General features: G+C 44.5%; 1 protein-coding gene across 2 annotated transcripts in view; it reads left to right on the forward strand.

Annotated features, from left to right (window-relative positions):
• The window catches only part of SPECC1L (sperm antigen with calponin homology and coiled-coil domains 1 like), a 71485-nt gene that overhangs the window by 19201 nt on the left and 32705 nt on the right, over positions 1 to 19579 (forward strand). The window contains exons 4-8 of one of the 2 annotated variants that reach the window (XM_083373851.1): positions 285 to 1918; positions 3380 to 3587; positions 13618 to 13691; positions 15178 to 15353; positions 18662 to 18825. In XM_083373851.1, coding sequence (XP_083229977.1) covers positions 285 to 1918; positions 3380 to 3587; positions 13618 to 13691; positions 15178 to 15353; positions 18662 to 18825 — 2256 coding nt within the window. Of the gene's footprint in view, positions 1 to 284; positions 1919 to 3379; positions 3588 to 13617; positions 13692 to 15177; positions 15354 to 18661; positions 18826 to 19579 lie in introns of those variants that run through there. The other variant, XM_083373852.1, reaches the window with a different exon arrangement.

The raw sequence follows: 19579 nt of genomic DNA on the forward strand, positions 1-19579 counted from the left end.
TTTTGTCCAGCCCATTTTTGGAGTTTTGTTTGACATTATGTCCAATTTGCTTTTTTTCCTCCCTTTTTTTGTTGTGTTCCAATACACACAAAGGAAATTAACCTGTGTATAGCAAAACATGTGTTCCTGCAATACTTTTCTGTGAGAAATACTTGATTTTCTGGAAAAATTTCTAGGGTGCCAACAGTTTCGGCCATGACTGTATTCCTGAAAAAAAAACACTTTTTACAAAAGTGTATCTTTACTATTTATTGTAAATTTACTATTTTTAAAAAACAATACAGGTACACATTCTTCAGCTAAGCGCAGTACTTCAGCTGCAAATAAGGAATCCAGCTCTTCTCGGGAAAGAATTCGTGACCGTTCCCGACCAACGCAAAGCAAAAAATTGCCCCCAGCTGGCCAGGCAAGCAGCGATCTCCTTCTTGCAAAACGTTCCCGCAGCCGTGCCAATCAAGATTCTGATGTTCGCATGAGCAAGTCTAAGTCAGACAATCAGATCAGTGATAAATCTGCTCTAGAGGCAAAAGTGAAAGATCTCTTGATGTTGGCCAAAACAAAAGACGTCGAGATCCTCCACTTAAGGAATGAACTAAGAGAGATGCGTGCTCAGCTGGGCCTTCATGAAGATCCCTTTGAGGGTGATGAAAAATCTGAGGATAAAGAAACAATTGTGATCCACCAGCCGACTGATGTAGAATCCGCTCTGCTGCAGTTGCAAGAGCAAAACTCTGCCATACGTGAGGAGCTGAATCAGCTGAAAAATGAAAACCGAATGTTAAAGGATAGATTAAACGCCTTGGGTTTTTCTCTAGAGCAAAGGTTGGATAATTCCGAAAAGCTGTTTGGCTACCAGTCTCTGAGCCCAGAAATGACAACTGGAAGCCACAGCGATGGTGGAGGAACTCTTACTTCCTCCGTAGAAGGTTCCGCTCCTGGTTCCATGGAAGATCTTCTAAGTCAGGATGAGAACACTTTGATGGACAATCAACACAGTAACTCCATGGATAACTTAGATAGTGAGTGCAGTGAAGTGTACCAGCCGCTCACCTCCAGTGACGATGCTTTAGATGCTCCATCGTCTTCAGAGTCGGAAGGAATGCCAGGCATAGAGACATCAAGGAAAGGCAGCAGTGGCAACGCCAGCGAAGTATCCGTGGCTTGTTTAACAGAACGGATTCATCAGATGGAAGAGAACCAGCATAGCACAGCGGAAGAACTTCAAGCAACTCTTCAGGAACTTGCAGATTTGCAGCAAATTACGCAGGAGTTGAACAGTGAGAATGAAAGGCTTGGGGAAGAAAAGGTAATCCTCATGGAATCTTTGTGCCAGCAAAGTGATAAGTTGGAACACTTTAGCCGACAAATTGAGTATTTCCGCTCTCTTTTAGACGAGCATCATATATCATATGTTATTGATGAAGACATGAAAAGTGGACGCTACATGGAGCTAGAGCAACGTTTTATGGACCTTGCGGAGAATGCGCGCTTTGAAAGAGAGCAGCTTCTGGGTGTCCAGCAGCATCTAAGCAACACTTTGAAGATGGCTGAGCAAGACAACAAGGAAGCCCAAGAGATGATAGGGGCGTTGAAGGAACGGAATCACCACATGGAGCGAATTCTTGACTCGGAGCAGAAAAGCAAGGCCACTCTGGCGGCGGCCTTGGATGAGTACAAAGCTACTGTCTCCAGTGACCAAATTGAGATGAACCGATTGAAAGCACAGCTGGAACACGAGAAGCAGAAAGTTGCTGAGCTCTATTCTATACACAAATCGGGTGATAAGTCAGACATCCAGGACCTGCTAGAGAGTGTCAGGCTTGACAAAGAGAAAGCAGAGACATTAGCCAGCAACTTACAAGAAGAGCTTGCTCGGACACGTAACGATGCCAATCGTCTCCAAGATGCCATTGCAAAGGTAAAGGCCAAAGGTGTAATTGAATGGGAAGACTTTCCCAGTTGTGTTGAAAGTGGGAGGCAGGCAGTCACTTAGAAGCTTCTGTGAGCCACAGGAATGACCTCCCGGACCTGCCCTTTGGTTCTCCCTTAAGTGCCTGGAGCTAGTGCTGAGCTGCTGAGCCCCTGGACTGATCCTACTTCAGGCCCACTCTGTCCTTCCAGGTTAAGTCTCACTTTCCCTCAGAAGAATAAAGGTAGGAGTGCCCTCCTTACGGTTCAGCTGTGAGCAGGTATACAAACAGGTGTATCCAGTGGTGATGAGAGGGCTTTCAGTGGCATGATAAATTGGCCTGGGTAAAAATTGGAACTAACCATCGTTGAATTTTCCACATCAGGAAGCGTACATGATCTGCATGTCTTAGTCACCAATCCTCTAGTTCAGTGTTTCTCAACTGTGGCAGCTTGAAGATGTCTGGACTTCAACTCCCAGAATTCCCCATTAAGCTGAGATACACTGAACTGTGTAGAGAGAGTTTCCTCCTTTAAATTTCTGGGAGTCTACCTCTGTGAAGATCTGACCTGGAAAGTTAACACAACCCAGGTGGCTAGAAAGGCCCAACAGAGGCTTCACTTTCTTAGGATCTTGCGGAAGAACAGGGTAGAACAACAGCTAATGACCCTCTTTTACCTGTCTACTATAGAGAGCGTCCTCTCGTATGGTATTGTGGTTTGGTATGCTGGTCTGACAGCCGCGGACAGGAAAGTATTACAGAGGGTGGTAAGCACAGCACAAGACATTGTGGGCTGTCCCCTGACACCACTGGATGACCTCGCCAGGGCTCGTTGCCTTGGAAGAGTGAGGAAGATTCTCAGGGATGACTCACACCCTGGACGGTATCTCTTTACTCTCCTACTATCTGGTAGGAGATATAGGAATACAGCCAGCCGTACCAACAGGCTGAAAAATAGCTTTTATCCGTGGGCTGTTAGGCTTTTAAATGGGACATAATCTTATGCAGAATTGACTTGGGAGGCCGGTGTGTGGTGTAGTGGGTTCACATAGTGTGGTGGGATGGAGGGTTTGTTGTCACTGTGTGTTGGGGGGAAGAGAGCACTGGGGGAGGCTCAGCTAATCTCAATGTACACATGTACTTTGACAAAAAAGGTTTATTGTTATTATTATTAACTACTCAAAAGGGTTCTCGGGCAATTGGCAAAGAATGAGCTTGCCAGGCTGAGCCCTTGGAGTTGCTACTGGAGGGGGAGGCTGAGCTGGAGAGGTGTCTGGTTCTCACATTGATAGGAAGCTAATAATTCTTTGCTGATTCAGTTATTTCAACATTTAGCCCGATGCCGTAAAGTGAGACTTCAGCCGAGATAGTTGGCACTCTGCAGTGTGTGATACAAATTTAAACCTGGATGCAACGTAGAAATCTGTTTAGAAGAAGCAATTAGAGTCTGGCTATTTTTCTTGAACTAGATGGAAGATGAGTATAGAGCTTTCCAAGAAGAAGCCAAGAAGCAAATGGAGGACCTGAACCTGTCCTTGGAGAAGACGCGGGCGGAACTGGAGGAGAAGGAGACGGAAAGGAGCGACATGAAAGAAACCATATTTGAACTGGAGGACGAAGTGGAGCAGCACCGGGCAGTGAAGCTCCACGATAATCTCCTCCTCACCGACCTGGGCAGTGAGTGGCTGCTCCGCCTTCCCTGGGACCTCTCGGGGGGGGGGGGAGACGGGGGGGCAGGGGAGGAGAGGTCCTTACAACCACACATTCATTTCCTTAACATTCTTGCGGGCTTTAATTGTACTGTAAGATTATAATTTAACAAGGAAAAAGAATGCGTAAAATAATTAAATCACAATGTTGTGAACTAGAAGGAAAGTTGGAGGTTATAGATTATCTGATTCAGCCACCAGTGTAGGAATCCATTAAATGACCCCTTCGAAAGAGAACTATTCGGCTGTCATTGGAAAATTTCAGAGGGGGGAACTCTGTTATCCTGGGCAATTGATACAGTTCTTAAGGTACTTATTGTTAAGAAATCACATGAAATGTTCATCCAGAATGCCTAAAAAACTAGCCTTGTCATTAAAATTTATTTTAATTAATGCATGACAAGTGCACTGCCCCACCCTGATCATATCACTTCACACCTAGTCAGACAAGCAGTGAAGCCGCATTAGATTGCTCACACCTGCTCAGCTGGTGGTCTATATTCTTCTCATATTGAGTGCAGCCAAGCCAGGCCTCCCATCCTTTATCCCCCTAGTTTGGCCTATTCTGCAGATTTAATATAAGCCCTTTCTGTTTATCTTCTAGGCCAGTCATGGTGAACCTTTTAGAGAGCGAGGGCCCCCAAACCTCCGCCCCCGCCGCTCCATCCCGCCTGCTCCACCCCCGGCCCACCCCACCTGCCGGGCCACCCACCGCCTCCATGGCCCGCCACAGATTGCCCAGGCGGCTTTGCACCGCCATGGTGGCCATGCCCTCCGCTCACGCCCCGCAGCAGCCCGAGGGCGGAGTCTTGTCCCTGCTGCCCAGCTGCCATGTGCTTGGCTGCGCTGCTCCGCGCCCGGGCGTGACTCTCCGGGGGTCTGCTGGTGAGGAGGGGGCTGCGGGGGGAGACGGGGCTGGGGCGACGGCACGTGTGCCCACAAAGAGGGCTCCGAGTGGTGCCTCTGGCATGCGTGGCATAGGTTCGCCAGCACTGTTTTAGGCTGTTTTGAAAGGTCTCAGCGTAAGGCCAAGAAGAGAGCCTTGTAGGAGGGTCTCTCTCAATAGCCTCCTGCAGTTTGATACAAAATTATTTACAAACAGCCTTGCTTTTTTTCCTATTTCTTTTTAAAAACTTTTATTTGCAATGTGGTGAGAATGTAAAAGCAAGATGCATATAACCTACTTTAGTTAAATTATCCAGGAGACTTTTCAAATAAATGCAGATCTTCTGGAAGTAGTATCTTCTAACCCACTCCGCTTTAAATATCAGGATGTCGTGAGAGAGTGCCGGCTGCTTTGCTGAGGTCAAGGCACGTTCCACTGGCACCGTTCTGAAGGCCTAACAACTTGCCACTAGCTGATAAAAAGAGGCAGGATTGTTCTCGACGAATTTAGATAGGCTGTTGGTGACGGTAGTGCACTTACCTAAGCATATTGCTTGACCATTTGTTGTTATTTTTTGCTCAGTACGACTGGCCTGTAGTTTTCCAGATCCTTCTCCTTTCCCTTTTGGAATGTTTGAATTATGATTTGTTGTTGTTGTTGTTAGCTGCGAAGTCGTGTCCGACCCATCGCGACCCCATGGACAACATTCCTCCAGTCCTTCCTGTCCTCCACCATCTTCTGGAGTTCATTTAGGCTCACGCCTCCTGCTTCAGTGACTCCATCCAGCCACCTCATTCTCTGTTGTCCCCTTCTTCTCTTGCCCTCGATCTTTCCCAGCATTAGGCTCTTCTCCATTGAGTCCTTCCTTCTCATTAGGTGGCCAAAGTATTTGAGTTTTAGCTTCAGGATCTGGCCTTCTAAAGAGCAGTCAGGGTTGATCTCCTCTAGGGCTGACCGGTTTGATCGCCTTGCAGTCCAAGGGACTCGCAGGAGTCTTCTCCAGCACCCTAGTTCAAAGGCTTCAATTCTTTGGCGCTCAGCCTTTCTTATGGTCCAGCTTTCACTGCCATACATTGCAACTGGGAAGACCATAGCCTTGACTATATGCACTTTTGTTGACAGGGTGATGTCTCTGTTTTTTAGTGTGCTGTCTAGATTTGCCATGGCTTTCCTCCCCAGGAGCAAGTGTCTTTTAATTTCTTGGCTACAGTCCCCATCTGCAGTGATCTTGGAGCCCAGGAAAATAAAATCCGTCACTACTTCCATTTCTTCCCCATCTATTTGCCAGGAATTGAGAGGGCCGGATGCCATGATCTTGGTTTTCTTAATGTTAAGTTTCAACCCAAGTTTTGCACTCTCCTTCTTCACCTGCAACAAGAGGCTCTTTAGTTCTTCACTTTCTGCCATTAGAGTGGTATCATCTGCGTATCTTAGGTTGTTGATATTTCTTCCGGCAATCTTAATTCCAACTTTTGATTCATCTAGCCCTGCCTTTCTCATGATGTGCTCTGCATATAAGTTAAATAGGCAGGGCGACAGTATACAGCCTTGCTGGACTCCTTTCCCAATTTTGAACCAATCAGTGGTTCCGTGTCCAGTTCTCACTGTTGCTTCTTGACCCGCATATAGGTTTCTCAAGAGACAAATAAGATGGTCTGGTACTCCCATCTCTTTAAGAACTTGCCACAATTTGTTATGATCCACACAATCAAAGGCTTTAGCATAGTCAATGAAGCAGAAGTAGATGTTTTTCTGGAACTCCCTAGCTTTCTCCATGATCCAGCGTATGTTGCCAATTTGATCTCTAGTTCCTCTGCCTCTTCGAAATCCTGCCTGTACTTCTGGTAGTTCTTGATCCACATACTGCTGAAGTCTAGCTTGTAGGATTTTAAGCATGACTTTACTAGCGTGAGAAATGAGTGCAATGGTGCGATAGTTTGAACATTCTTTGGCACTGCCTTTCTTTGGAATACTGTCACCTCCACTAGCTTTGTTGTTGCTCAGCTTTTCTAAGGCCCACTTCACTTCACATTCTAGGATGTCTGGCTCGAGGTCAGTGACCACCTCATTGTGATTATCAGGGACGTTAAGTTCATTCTTGTATAGTTCTTCTGTGTAATTTTGCCACCTCTTCTTAATCTCTTCTGCCTCTCTTAGGTCCCTGCCATTTTGGTCCTTTATCATGCCCATTTTTGCATGAAACGTTCCTTTCCTCTCTCCAATTTTCTTGAAAAGATCTCTGGTCCTCCCTATTCTATTGTTTTCTTCTATTTCTTGGCATTGTTCATTTAAGAAGGCATTCTTATCTCTTCTAGCTATTCTCTGGAATTCTGCATTCAATTGGGCATATCTATGTTTTTCTCCCTTGCCTTTCGCTTCCCTCCTTTCCTCAGCTATTTGCAAAGCTTCCTCAGACAGCCATTTTGCTTTCTTGCATTTCTTTTTCTTTGGGATGGTTTTGGTTGCTACCTGTTGTACAATGTCACGAACCTCTGTCCATAATTCTTCAGGCACTCTGTCTATCAGATCTAATTCCTTAAATCTATTTGTCACCTCTACTGTATATTCAACAGGGATATGATTTAATTCATACCTGACTGGCCTGGTGCTTTTCCCTACTTTCTTCAGTTTAAGCCACAGTCAGCTCCTGGTCTTGTTTTTACTGACTGTATAGAGCTTCTCCATCTTTGGCTGCAGAGCACATAGTCAATCTGATTTCTGTGATGTCCATGTGTAGAGCCGTCTCTTGGGTTGTTGGAAAAGAGTGTTTGCTATGACCATCGTATTCTCTTGACAAAATTCTATCAGCCTGTGCCCTGCTTCATTTTGTACTCCAAGGCCAAACTTGCCTGTTATTCCGGTTATCTTTTGGCTTCCTACTTTAACATTCCAATCCCCCATGATGATAAGGACATCGTTTTTGGGTGTTAGTTCTTTAAGGTGCTGTAGGGCTTCATAGAACCGGTCAATTTCATCCTCTTCAGCACCGGTGGTTGGGGCATAGACTTGGACTACTGTGATATTGAATGGTTTGCCTTGGATTCGAACTGAGATCATTCTGTCATTTTGAGGATTGTATCCCAGTATTGCTTTTCCTACTTTTTTATTGACTATGAAGGCTACTCCATTTCTTCTGAGGGATTCTTGCCCGCAGTAGTATACCTGATGGTCATCTGAATTAAATTCACCCATTCCTGTCCATTTTAGTTCGCTGATACCTAAGATGTCGATGTTTAGTGTTGTCATCTCTTGTTTGACCACGTCCAGCTTTCCTTGATTCATGGATCTTATATTCCAGGTTCCTATGGAGAAAAAATCTTTACAGCATCGGACTTTCCTTTCACCACCAGACATATCCACAGCTGAGCGTCCTTTCGGCTTTGACCCAGTCGCTTCATTCTTTCTGGCGCTACTAGTACTAGCCCTCTGCTCTTCCCCAGTAGCATATTGGACGCCTTCCGACCTGAGGGGCTCATCTTCCAGCGTCATATCATTTTGCCTTTTGGTACTGTCCATGGGGTTTCCATGGCAAAGATACTGGAGTGGTTTGCCATTTCCTTCTCCAGTGGATCACGTTTTGTCAGAACTCTCTGCTATGACGTTTCCGTCTTGGGTGGCCCTGCACGGCATAGCTCATATGCTTACTCTTCTGTAATCTGCTGGCATCTCACCAGTTCTCCAGATTTTTGTTTTTTAAAAAAAACATAGGTGATAGTTTTGAGTTCTGGTTCTGGGAAGGTAGTATGACAAGTTCGTACTATACCAGCACTGTGACACTTAAATCGTGCCCCCCCCCTTTCCCAGGTTCTGGCAGGGCCCCCCCCACTTTAAGCCTTGAAGAGCTAGCTTTTCTTCCAGCCCTGGAATAGAGGAAGGATGGAGCTTGAGGGTCATATGAATGGATGGATTGGAGGTGGTGGGCCAGGAGCCCAGATTTCTTTTGGCTTGCTTTTATTGTTGTGAGCCGAGCCAGAATTGTGTTTTACAAGATAGGTGGCCATTTAGATCTTTTAAATAAAGAAATGCACGATCCATTCTGCAGATTGGATCGTGCAAAATTATCCACACATATTGGCTTTCAAATATCATAGATGCAAATAAAATAGAGATGGCAAAGATGTTTATAAAACCAAAATTTTATAAATATGGGGATTATTAACCTGCACTTTGAATAGAGGTAAAATTATGCTTCTCTTTTTGAAATATTAAAATAAGAGTAAGGGAACAGATTTGAAAGCCAATTTTAAGTGGATTAAAGTTTTACCAACACGGGCCCCAATTATTTTAGTATGGCATTGTATAAAGTGTTGTCGTGAGAGTTTTAGTGTAAAGATTAAAGATTTGGAATTTACTTGGAGCGGGGTATGGAATGCAGGTAATTTTGGATGAAATTGATTATAAGGGAGGGGATATGGGAAGTGAAGGGACATGGTGGCTCAGTGGGTTGGGATGCTGAGCTTGTCGATCAGAAGGTCGGCAGTTTGGCGGGTCGAATCCCGAGTGCCGCGTAACAGAGTGAGCGCCTGTTACTCATCCCAGCTTCTGCCAACCTAGCAGTTTGAAAGCATGTAAAAATGCAAGTAGAAAAATAGGGACCACTACGGTGGGAAGGTAACAGCGTTCCATGCCCCTTTGGCGTCTAGTCATATACCGGCCACATGACCACGGAGACGTCCTCGGACAAGCGCTGGCTCTTCGGCTTTGAAACTGAGATGAGCCCCCAGAGTTGGAAACGACTAGCACGCATGTGCAGGGGAACCTTTACTTTTATGGGAAGTGAAGACTGAAATCAGGACATTTGACATGAGTCAAAATGGTGACAGTTAGGGCTAGGGAAGTAGAAGAGTATGAGGGTGAAGGAAGATGGTGTGGAAGAGAGGCCAGGCATTTCAGAAAAGCCATTTGGACAGCAAAGGACCTCTTTGGACCCTCTGTGCTCACTGAGGCATCGGGAGGCCAACTGGGCTCCAGGCGATTAGTCGAAGGGCGGCCTGGTGCCCGTGAGCGGCAGAGGCAGCACTGCCAGCAAGCGTTCTTAGGGAAAGTCGGGCATTGTTCTCCTGAGTGTTACAAAAGTGGAATGGAGAGAGATTGCAGCTTTGAGCTTGCGGGGTCTGGCCTGAGATGAAACGGAGAGGCAGAGTCTGGATAAGAAGACTACGGAGTGCTGATCAGGGATTGGAGAGGGGTACGTAGTCTTTGCTTGGCTGGGAAGAATACGCAAGATGCTTCTTCCGTGTTGTGCTTCCCAGGCAGTGCCGAGGAAAAGGAAGGGGCCCGGAGGGGAGATCTGGTAGGGTCGATGAGCCCTTCCCAGCCTGAGATGTTTGAGGAAGATTGGGGAGAACCTTTAGTTTGATAGGCAGGCAAGGCAAGGCAAGGCAAGGCGAATGGTTGGAAGGAATGCATACTGTGCATGTAATTAACCAGCCTACTCTGGAGAAATAACGAGTCAGGGTGGCTAATACTGGTAGAGTGAGTGCGGTGTATGAAAATAAGAGGGCGGCTCTGGTTCTCCCTGCGTTGTGTCAGCCTTGCGTGGGAGTCCAAACAAGAAACACACCCAGGCGAACTAATCCTGCTTTATGGTAAGATTACGTTAAGACTGAAAGTTCTCATCTTTTTAGTCTCTGGGAAAGTAAGGAGGGTCCCTTCCGAAAGGCTTCCCCTGCTTTCCCCCCATCTGTAGACCGAGCTGCCTCTTATCAGGGCTGCAGGTCTTCCTCTCGTCTCCCATGGTTCTGTTCCACGTCCCATTACAGGTTGGATGGGGCCTGAATTGAAACCATGGTGGGCTGGGGAAGATACGGCGGCAGACGCAGGGCAGGCCAAGTGTGAATGCCTAGACTACCAAATCCCCTAGAGAAATGAAGGACGTTCCTGTCAGTTGTTGCTTCTTGACCTTCCCTACTCCAGAGAGCTGAGAGATCTGAACACCGAGGGGATACTCCTGGTGGGAAAGTCCGTCTGCTGCAGGGTAAGCTCTCTCCAGATGTCGCTGTCCCGATTACCAGGAAGCTTCCAAAAGCCCTAAGGATCCAGACAGCCTTGCGTAGCAGAGCACTAGTTTCTGTTGTGAGAGATGTTTTTATTTCATTGATACCCAGATGGTTTGTTTTCCAAACTGGAGTCAGCAAACCTACCTTAAGTAGGGCAGGGTGCAACTTACCTCTACAGGGTCATGCAAGTTAGAATAGGCGTGGGATTGCATATAGCATCAGCAGGTGAGATGTTTACTGAGGTAGCTAAGGCAGAACAAGGAAGTCATGGAGAACAGCAGCTGCTTTCTAGAAGGCTACTATTCAACCGTCTCGGTTCCCAGGGCTCTGCCCACAGCCTAGTATCTTCTCCTGGCTTTCTCGACGTTCCTTCACCCTCCAGGCCATTTGAGGCTGGGCTGAAGGTTGCTTGTTTCTCAAGTCCCTGGGAAGGTAACAAGAAGCATCGTGTCTTCTCCAACAGGATCAGGCGCCCCCTTGCCAGGGCTGTGTCTGCCCACGCAGTGAGAAGATCTTGGGGAGGCTTGTGAGATAACAGGTCTTCTCTCTCATGTCCCTCCACTCCAAATTTAGAACTGCCTCCCCCATTTTTAGAAGGCTTGAAAGATGGTTTCATTTCACTGGGCCTTCAGCTTATAGATTTAGTGGTATCCATCTTGGGTAGAAATAGGGATGGAATAGGAATAGGAATAGAATAGCACAGAACAACAGAACAGAACAGAATAGAATAGAATCTTGGAGGTCTTCTAGTCCAGCCCCCCACTCAAGCTGGAGAACCTGTTTAGCCTCTTCTTAAAAACTCCAGTGATGGAGAGCTCCCGATTTCTGAAGGCAAGCTGTTCCACTGGTTAATTGTCCTCACTGTTAGGAACTTTCTCCATAATTCCAGGTTACTTCTCTATTTGATCAGTTTCCAACCACTGTTTCTCGTCCTTCCCTCAGGTACCTTGGAGAATAATTTGACCCCCTCCTCTTTGTGGCAGCCCCTAAAATACTGGAACACTGTCTCCCCTGTTTCTTCTTTTCTTTAGACTACTAGCCAAACCCAAGTCCTGCAGCCGTTCTCCCTATGTTTTAGTCTCCAGGTTTTTAATCATCTTAGTTGCTCTTCTCTGAATTTTTTCCAAACTCTCAACATCTTTTTTTTAATATGGTGACCAAATTGGCTGCAGTATTCCAGGTGTGATCTTACTAGGGTTTTATAAAGCGGTACTAATACTTCGTGTGATCTTGATTCTATGCCTCTGTTTATACAACTCAGGATAGGTTTTTTTGCTGCTGCTGCACTCTGCTGGCTCATGGTCAAGTGATCGTCCACTAGGACTCCAAGGTCCCTCTCACAATTGCTGTTTTTGAAACAGGTCTCGCCCATTCTATGCTTGTGCCTTTGATTTTTCCTGCCTAAATGTAAAATTTTGCTTTTCTCCACATTTAAACACATTTTGTTGGACAGGGCCCATTGTTCAATTTTGTCAAGATCTTTTTGGATCCTGACTTTGTCTTCTGGGGTATTGGCTACTCCTGCCAGTTTGGTGTCATTTGCCAATTTGATGTTCCCCTTCTACTCCCTCATTTAAGTCATTAATGAAGGTACATTATTTGATTTGTTATTCCTTTTATTCTTACAATTTATGATTATTTTTGCTTTTATAGTTTATCATGTTTGTTATATTTTACCCATTAGTTAAGTTTTGAGAGGTCTTTAAAAAACTATTACATAAATTTTGGAGTCTTATCCTCCCCACGCATAAAATTAAAGATCAACTTTACTTAAACGAGTGTTAGGGAAAATTGCCTCTTAAAATAATTTAGGAGTATTAGCCATTACACCTTTCTCAAACATTGCCAGTCTCTGGAAACCCTGGAATTCATAAGAAATATTTTTTTCTAAAATTTGTGTTCAGAAAGAAAAAACTGCATATAAGTAGAAAAGCGCATCTTAAAGCTTCGAAGGAGGATGCAGGTTCACAATTTTATAGCTTTTCAGTGAAATGTAATGTTTCCATTACATTGAATAATAAATTTTGAAAGTAGGTAGAGATTAAAGAACCCCGTATATACAATTCAGTTCCCTTTTCTGAACCAGAGGTAGCGTTAAATGGGAGGATGTTTTATAAAAAGGGGGAGTGTTCTACTTTCATTAGAGTAAGTGGTTGAGAAAATTAGCAGCATGTCTTTCCCCGTTAATGCTATGCTGGAAAACAACCTTGTCTGGAAAATGTAAAGGTTGGTTTTCTGTGTGGCTGAACTGGCTTTCCCATCCGTGCAGGGGTCAACAGGGCTGCCTGGCTTGTTTAGACGCCCTGCTTACCCTGCCACTCTTTTGTGGGTCATTTCTTCCTTGGCTGTTTCTGTTGGTTTCTACCAAATTTGTCTCACAAATCTAGAAGTGTTGTAGACAATGAGACAAAGAAATAAATTTGTAATCATTTGTTTTAAACCAGGTGGAATAATATCTAAAAGATGGAAGTTGAAAATCTAACCTTCTATGTCTAAGCTGGTTACGGTATCTACACGGTCTTGTATACCTGAGAGATAAAGATGTAAAGGAAATAATTTTACAAACTTTAATTAAAAAGGAAGGTACATATAGAAAGGTGTTCCACATTGGGCCTTCGCTTTCTCCTTGAACTTTTCACTAGATGGCAGTCTTAGATTTTGAAAGCTGGTATCGTAAGCAGGAAAGCCAAACTCTGAAAGACGGTGGCTAACCTGTCTTAATAGCAGCTTTTGAGCAAAACTGCACTACTTGAAAAGTTAATCTGAAACAAACATATTTTGTCCTAAGGAACTTATGTTAAAATTCAGCAGTGCGCTTACATGTTTGCATAAAATTAGGGTTGTGAGTTGAATCCCAAGAGAGACGGTGGTCTTACGTGTAGGCTACTGCTTTTGCCATAGAGCACGCAATCTGAGGTGGTTAGGATACCATAGTAATATACTTACCTCTCCCAAGACATCTTTATTATTTTTATACATGAGGGGTACTTATTTTGTATAACAGTTTTGCAGTCTATCCAGAGAACTTTGGTTGTTAGTCACATTAAAAATATAAATGCAGGAAATATGTTCAGGTTTATCGTTAAATCCTGTGCTACTTTTTTATTTGCTAGACACAGTTAAGAAGCTTCAGGATCAAAAACATGACATGGAAAGAGAGATCAAGACCCTGCACAGGCGGCTGAGGGTAAGTCATCATGGCTGGAGGGGGGGGGGCGGGAACTGGTCCAAAATCACCCAGCCAGCTTTCATGCATAAGGTGGAAATTGAAACCGTCTCCCATTTCCTGGCCTGTTGGCTTAACCACTAGACCAAAGTGGCTCCTTATTTAATCCAATTACCTTCTTGTTCTTTTCCGTAATGGTTTGAAAGGATGCATGTCTCTTCTGCAGTTCTTTATTCGTAGATTCATAAGGAACTGCTTCAGTCATTGGATCCCTCCTTTGGGTAGGAATCCAGAGCTGAGGGATGCTGGATGCCTGCTGAGATCCCACTGGAGCACATTCAGTGAAGGGAAACTGTCGTCTCTCATGCTCCTCCATTCTGCTCTCAAACGGCTCCTGCCGAAAGGGTGATCAGACCAACACAGAATGCACATTGGAATGGGAACCACCCCTGCTTTGGGTGTTTTGCTGCCACAGCCTATGCTGGGTCATATTCAGTAACTGATCAACTACTGTCACAAGATCTTGTCACAATGCTACTGTTAAATGAAGGATCCCTTACCTTTGAACTCTGTCTTTCATTTCAACTTCACCTTGTTTCTATTAAATTCCGTAGTGATATTTTCAGCCCGTTTCTCTAAGCTGTCGTGGTCTTTTTGAAAATTGTTTCTGTTTTCCGGGATCTGTGCTATCTATGCATTGAATTTTGCTTCGTTGCAGGCTTACTAAGCCGCCTTTCCACATTTTCATTCACGTTGCTAATATAAATACTGAAGGGCCCCTGGGCTGAATTTTGTATCACCTGTTCCCTCCAATTTGATAAGAACATTGAGAAGGGCATGTTGGCTGACTTTTGAGCCAGCTTCAGAGCCACCTAATTTTCTTGCCATTCAGCCCACACTTGCTGATTTACATGGCATGAGATGTTTTGTCAAATAGTTTGCTATAATCAAGCACACTTTATCTGTTGCATTTATGCTACTAAGAAACTTCCAGATCAAAAAATAAGATTCATCTGGAGTACCCTATTTTTGACCTCATTTTTTGCTATTTCTTTTTTTAAAAAAATTGACATCTTGTTTTCAGAGTGTTTACCAATCAAATTCTCATCCTAGAGTTCTTCAAGGTATCTGACTTTCTGACTGTTTGAAGTTACGACAGCCCTCCCCAGGGCTACTTAGGATCAGATTGGAAGTATAGGATTTTAAATTCATTCAGCCTAATTGTGCATTCCTTCACTCCAGTGTTGCTCAAAGTGTGGATTGCAAACCCCAAGAAGGTGGCAAAAGAGTTGCTGGAGAGGGCAGGGGATTGTCGTGAGAGGGTGCCACCCTGCCAGGCCTTCCCAAGAAGGCTGTCAGCAGCCGTTTGGGGTTTCATTCCCCCACCCCACACGCCACCCCAGCCGAGCGCACACTCTGAAAAGATGCCTCTTCCTCTTCCGGTTGGATTGCATGCCTGTCGGTGCCCTCCCTGGGAACCTGCTGCTTGATCCCTGCTTCTTTTCAGGAAGAGTCTGCAGAGTGGCGCCAGTTTCAAGCAGACTTGCAGACTGCTGTGGTCATTGCGAATGACATAAAATCTGAAGCCCAGGAAGAAATTGGAGACTTAAAGCGCAGGCTGCACGAAGCTCAAGAAAAGAACGAAAAGCTCACCAAAGAGCTGGAGGAAATAAAATCACGCAAGTATGTTAATGAAACTTAGTTATCATTATCATTTTATTTATTTATTTATTTATGAGTTTATATAATTTATTTATGGTAGTACATTTCTGAAAGCTGCACCGCACGCAATTGCTGAACATGAGAGAATATCAAATAACTTACAGGTTTTTTTTGCTCGTCTGTTAGAGGTTTATAAAAATGGTAAATTTATTAAAATTTAGGTTGACTCAGCCTCCCATCCTTCCCAGGTAGGTAAAATGAGGACCCGGATTGTTGGGGGCAATAAGCTGACTTTGTAATAATGGCGCTTGGGGGGGGACTGAAAGCCCTAACAAGCAGGCATATACATAGAATGAAGGCTACTGCTAAGCTTGTAAGCCGCCCTGAGTCTTCGGAGAAGGGTGGGATATAAATGGAATTAAAAAAAAATCCTTTTTCCCCCCACTGCGGATTGTCCTCGACTTACAACTGACTGCTCAGTGATCGCTTAAAGTTCCAACAGCCACACACCCCCGGTGGTCACACATTCTGGACAACGAATCTGCTTAATAAGTGCCATAAAAAAGGCGGTAAAATCAGGCTAAGTCGCATAGTCACCTGCTTAACAACCAACACGACTTCCAGGCTTAATCACTCTCGTAAATTGCAGACTCCCTATATAGGTAATCCTCAATTTACAACCAGAGTTGGACCAGAATTTCCGTAGCCAAGCAAGGTGCTTGTTAAATGACTTGCATCCGATTTTACATTATTATTATTTTTGCCATCTTAAGTGAATCACTGCAGTTGTTAAGTGAATCACATGTCATTAAGCGAATCTGGCTTCTCCCATTGATTTTGCTTGTCGGAAGCCAAATGGGATCCTGCAGCCATCATTAAGTACAGCTGAACTTTCGTCATGTGGCCGTGGGGATGGTGCAGCAGTCATGAATATGAGGAATGGTCCCATGTCACCATTGCAGTGCCGTTGTAACTTTGGAACAGTCACTAAAAGAATGGTTGTAAGTTGAGGACCACCTGTAGTTCTCTCCAGTCACTGAGCATTTTTCCCCTCTCATCTTTTCTAAGAAGATGCAATGAAATGGCGGGGCTGATCTTGGGGTCCTGCCCCCGTTTCCTCCTGGCATTTGGACTGGCCCTGTGGCTGTTCATGCCCCCACCACCCTCTTGGAGCCTGAAAGAAGGGAAAGGAACCCCAGCTGAGAAAGGGGGGTTGCTTCGACCCCCTCCCTCTTCCCCCGACTTGTCTCCACCCCTTGAGTGGTCCATCCCTTCACTCTGGGGCTGGGTGGGGCTGGCCTTCTCTCTCTCTCTCTCTCTCTCTCTCTCTCTCTCCCTCTCTCTCCCTCTCTCTCCCTCCCTCCCTCCCTCCCTCTCTCTCTCTCTCTCTCTCTCTCTCTCTCACACACACACACACACACACACACACACACTCACAGGATACGTGGGGCTCGGACTTTGGATACATTCAGGTTCTTTACCAGAGTGAATGAATTAGTGTCACCTAAATTCTCAGTGTTTTCTTCGTTTACAGATTTTTCTAATGTTAATTTCTTCCTCGGGGGGAAAAAAACCAGTTGCAGTTTCTGTGGACTCAAATTGTGGCTATTTAGGATCATACAGAACTGAAATGGAAAATGAGAGTAGCAATCATAATAATTAACACATAGTTAAAAGAGTGCCTTGAAATCTTTAATGGGAGAGCGTAGGAAGAGCTGGTCGCAGTGCTTGTGACGTGTCTAGGGGCACAGAGTATGAGCCTTGGTGGAGCAGTGGGCTAATGCCTCCTTAAGTAACACCAGCTGCCTGCAATTAGTGCAGGTTCGCATCCCACCAGGCTCAAGGTTGACTCAGCCTTCCATCCTTCCGAGGTAAGTAAAATGGGGACCCAGATTGTTGGGGGCAATAAGCTGACTTTGTAATAATGCCGCTTGGGGTGTGTGTGAAAGCCCTAATAAGCAGGCATATACATAGAATGAAGGCTACTGCTAAGCTTGTAAGCCGCCCTGAGTCTTCGGAAAAGGGCGGGATATAAATGTAATCAAAATTAAATAAATAAATAAATAAATAAATGCAGTGCTGCAAAGTTATGTGCACCGCTGGTATGTGACGTGCCAGAAGCCTGGACTAAAGCAAACTTGATGCTGTCAGAAAAAAAAGGTCAGCCCAAACATTGATTTTCTCAGAATTACTGAACTTGAGTAGACTGGAAAGGGCCAGTTTACATCAGAGCTGCCACTGGGGACAAGGAAGAGAGAATAGCCGACATTATCAAGAGAAAGATAAGGCTCTTCCTCTAAGGCATTAAAAGCCAATTGCAGTTCCCACAAGATCTTCTCTCCTTAATTTCATTTTGATTCTTCTGACAGAGCGTCCTGTCTGTTTTGTTTTGAAAAACTGTCTGAAGGAAAATTCTCTTTTAACAGAGCCTGAGTTTCTAAAACTTCTGCTCGCTGCCTCTGTTACTTAGCGAGTGAGTGCTGGTGGGGATGTTGAAGCCAGGCTAAGGAGTCACCCGTACGTGGAGGCTACCACAGTCAGAACCACCTCCTGGGAGTCAGAACAGAAACTCCCCATTTGCTGTGGAAAATTGGCAGTCAGTTGCTAAATATTTGTCACAAAACATCTCTAGAATGTTAATGGCTGGTTAGCTAGATTTTTCTAACCACCTAATTTTTTTAAAATAATGAATGCTTAGGACCTGTGCATGAACTTTATATAAAGTTCTGTGTTAGAAATATTTTGGAATTGATTTATTTACTTTATATTTGTGTCCCTTTCAAAATTTGCTTTGAAAATTGGTATTGCACAACAATCTGTTAATAGTTTTAAGAAATGTTCATTGAGATAGTGATGGCAAAAGTATATATGAATGTGATGTCCCTTCCCTCTTATGCCCTTTATCCCCATTTTTTCACCTCTTAAGAGCGTCTGACTGAGCAGTGCCTGATTCCCCCTCCCCCATTTACTCATGTATTAAATATAAAACACACTCTTTTTCCTTTAGCTACAGCGCTCTCTTTCTTTCTTGAGCACATTTAGAGAACACCACATGGAAGATGCCTTGACATGAAACATGAAAAAAATGCTTCTTCATTCCAAAAGGCTCCCATTTTGTCTTACTTCCATATATTTCATGTTGTAAAAGGGGCTGTGCTTGTTATTTCCCTTAAGATGTTTAGCCGTTGAAAAGATGAGGCAATGAACTGGTCCCTGCATCCTCCAGACACGCTGTCTGCTCTCCGGTCAGGCTGCTGTGCCCAGGATCACGGAGGCTGCTCAGCCAGACCTTTGAAAGTGCATCTTGTTGGGTCTCCTCTGACACGTAGGCAAGAAGAGGAACGTGGCCGCGTTTACAACTACATGAACGCTGTGGAAAGAGACTTGGCAGCTCTGCGGCAAGGCATGGGGTTGAGCAGGAGGGCCTCCACATCTTCGGAACCCACCCCCACGGTCAAAACACTCATCAAGTCCTTCGACAGCGCCTCACAAGGTGATCTTTCTTTTAAGGAGCTGCATAAAATTAGTGAAACATTAATACAGGAACTTCACTTCAGACTCTTAATCCCACGGGGTGATTTGATGATAAATCAAGCATTATTTTACTAGATGTATTTTGTTTTGTTTTCTTACGTCCTGCCTTTAATTTGTGTGTCTTGCGATTCCCTATTGCTTGCATGCAGTCTGCACAACCCTACTTGGTCCCAAAGGGTTTACTGGGATGAGTCGGTCTGTGTAGGAGTTACAGAAGAAAAGGGGACGGCAGCTCCAGTGGGACAAATGCCTTCCCAAATAAGGTCATCACTAATGGGCATCTGTTTTAAAATAGATACGTATTCTGTAGCGGTTTTTAAAAATACAACTTACAGCACAACAAAAACAATAAGAATGAACAACAAAGGGAAACATTGCTAAGAAAGGTTATATACAGCCATCCAGTGAGTAATCTAATATTTAAGTTCTTTTAACAAAAAACCTCCAAAAAGAATAAACAAAAAATAATTTTCAAAAATTAAAGGAGTTGCACAATTCCTGAATTCAGTCCTTGAAGCATTGAGGTATAGCACCTTTCCAGTCTCCTGGTGTAATTTACTTGGCTATTTCCCACAACCAATATAACCAAAGTTCCACAAAAATAGACACATTTTTGGAATGTGATTAGAACATTTATCCACATCTAGTTATATACGTTACAGTATTATTCCAGAAAGGAACCAGTTCAAATCCCAATGACTGGGCAGAATACA

Source organism: Vipera ursinii, assembly GCF_947247035.1.
Source record: "Vipera ursinii genome assembly, chromosome: 14".
NCBI classification, from domain to species: Eukaryota; Metazoa; Chordata; class Lepidosauria; order Squamata; family Viperidae; genus Vipera; species Vipera ursinii.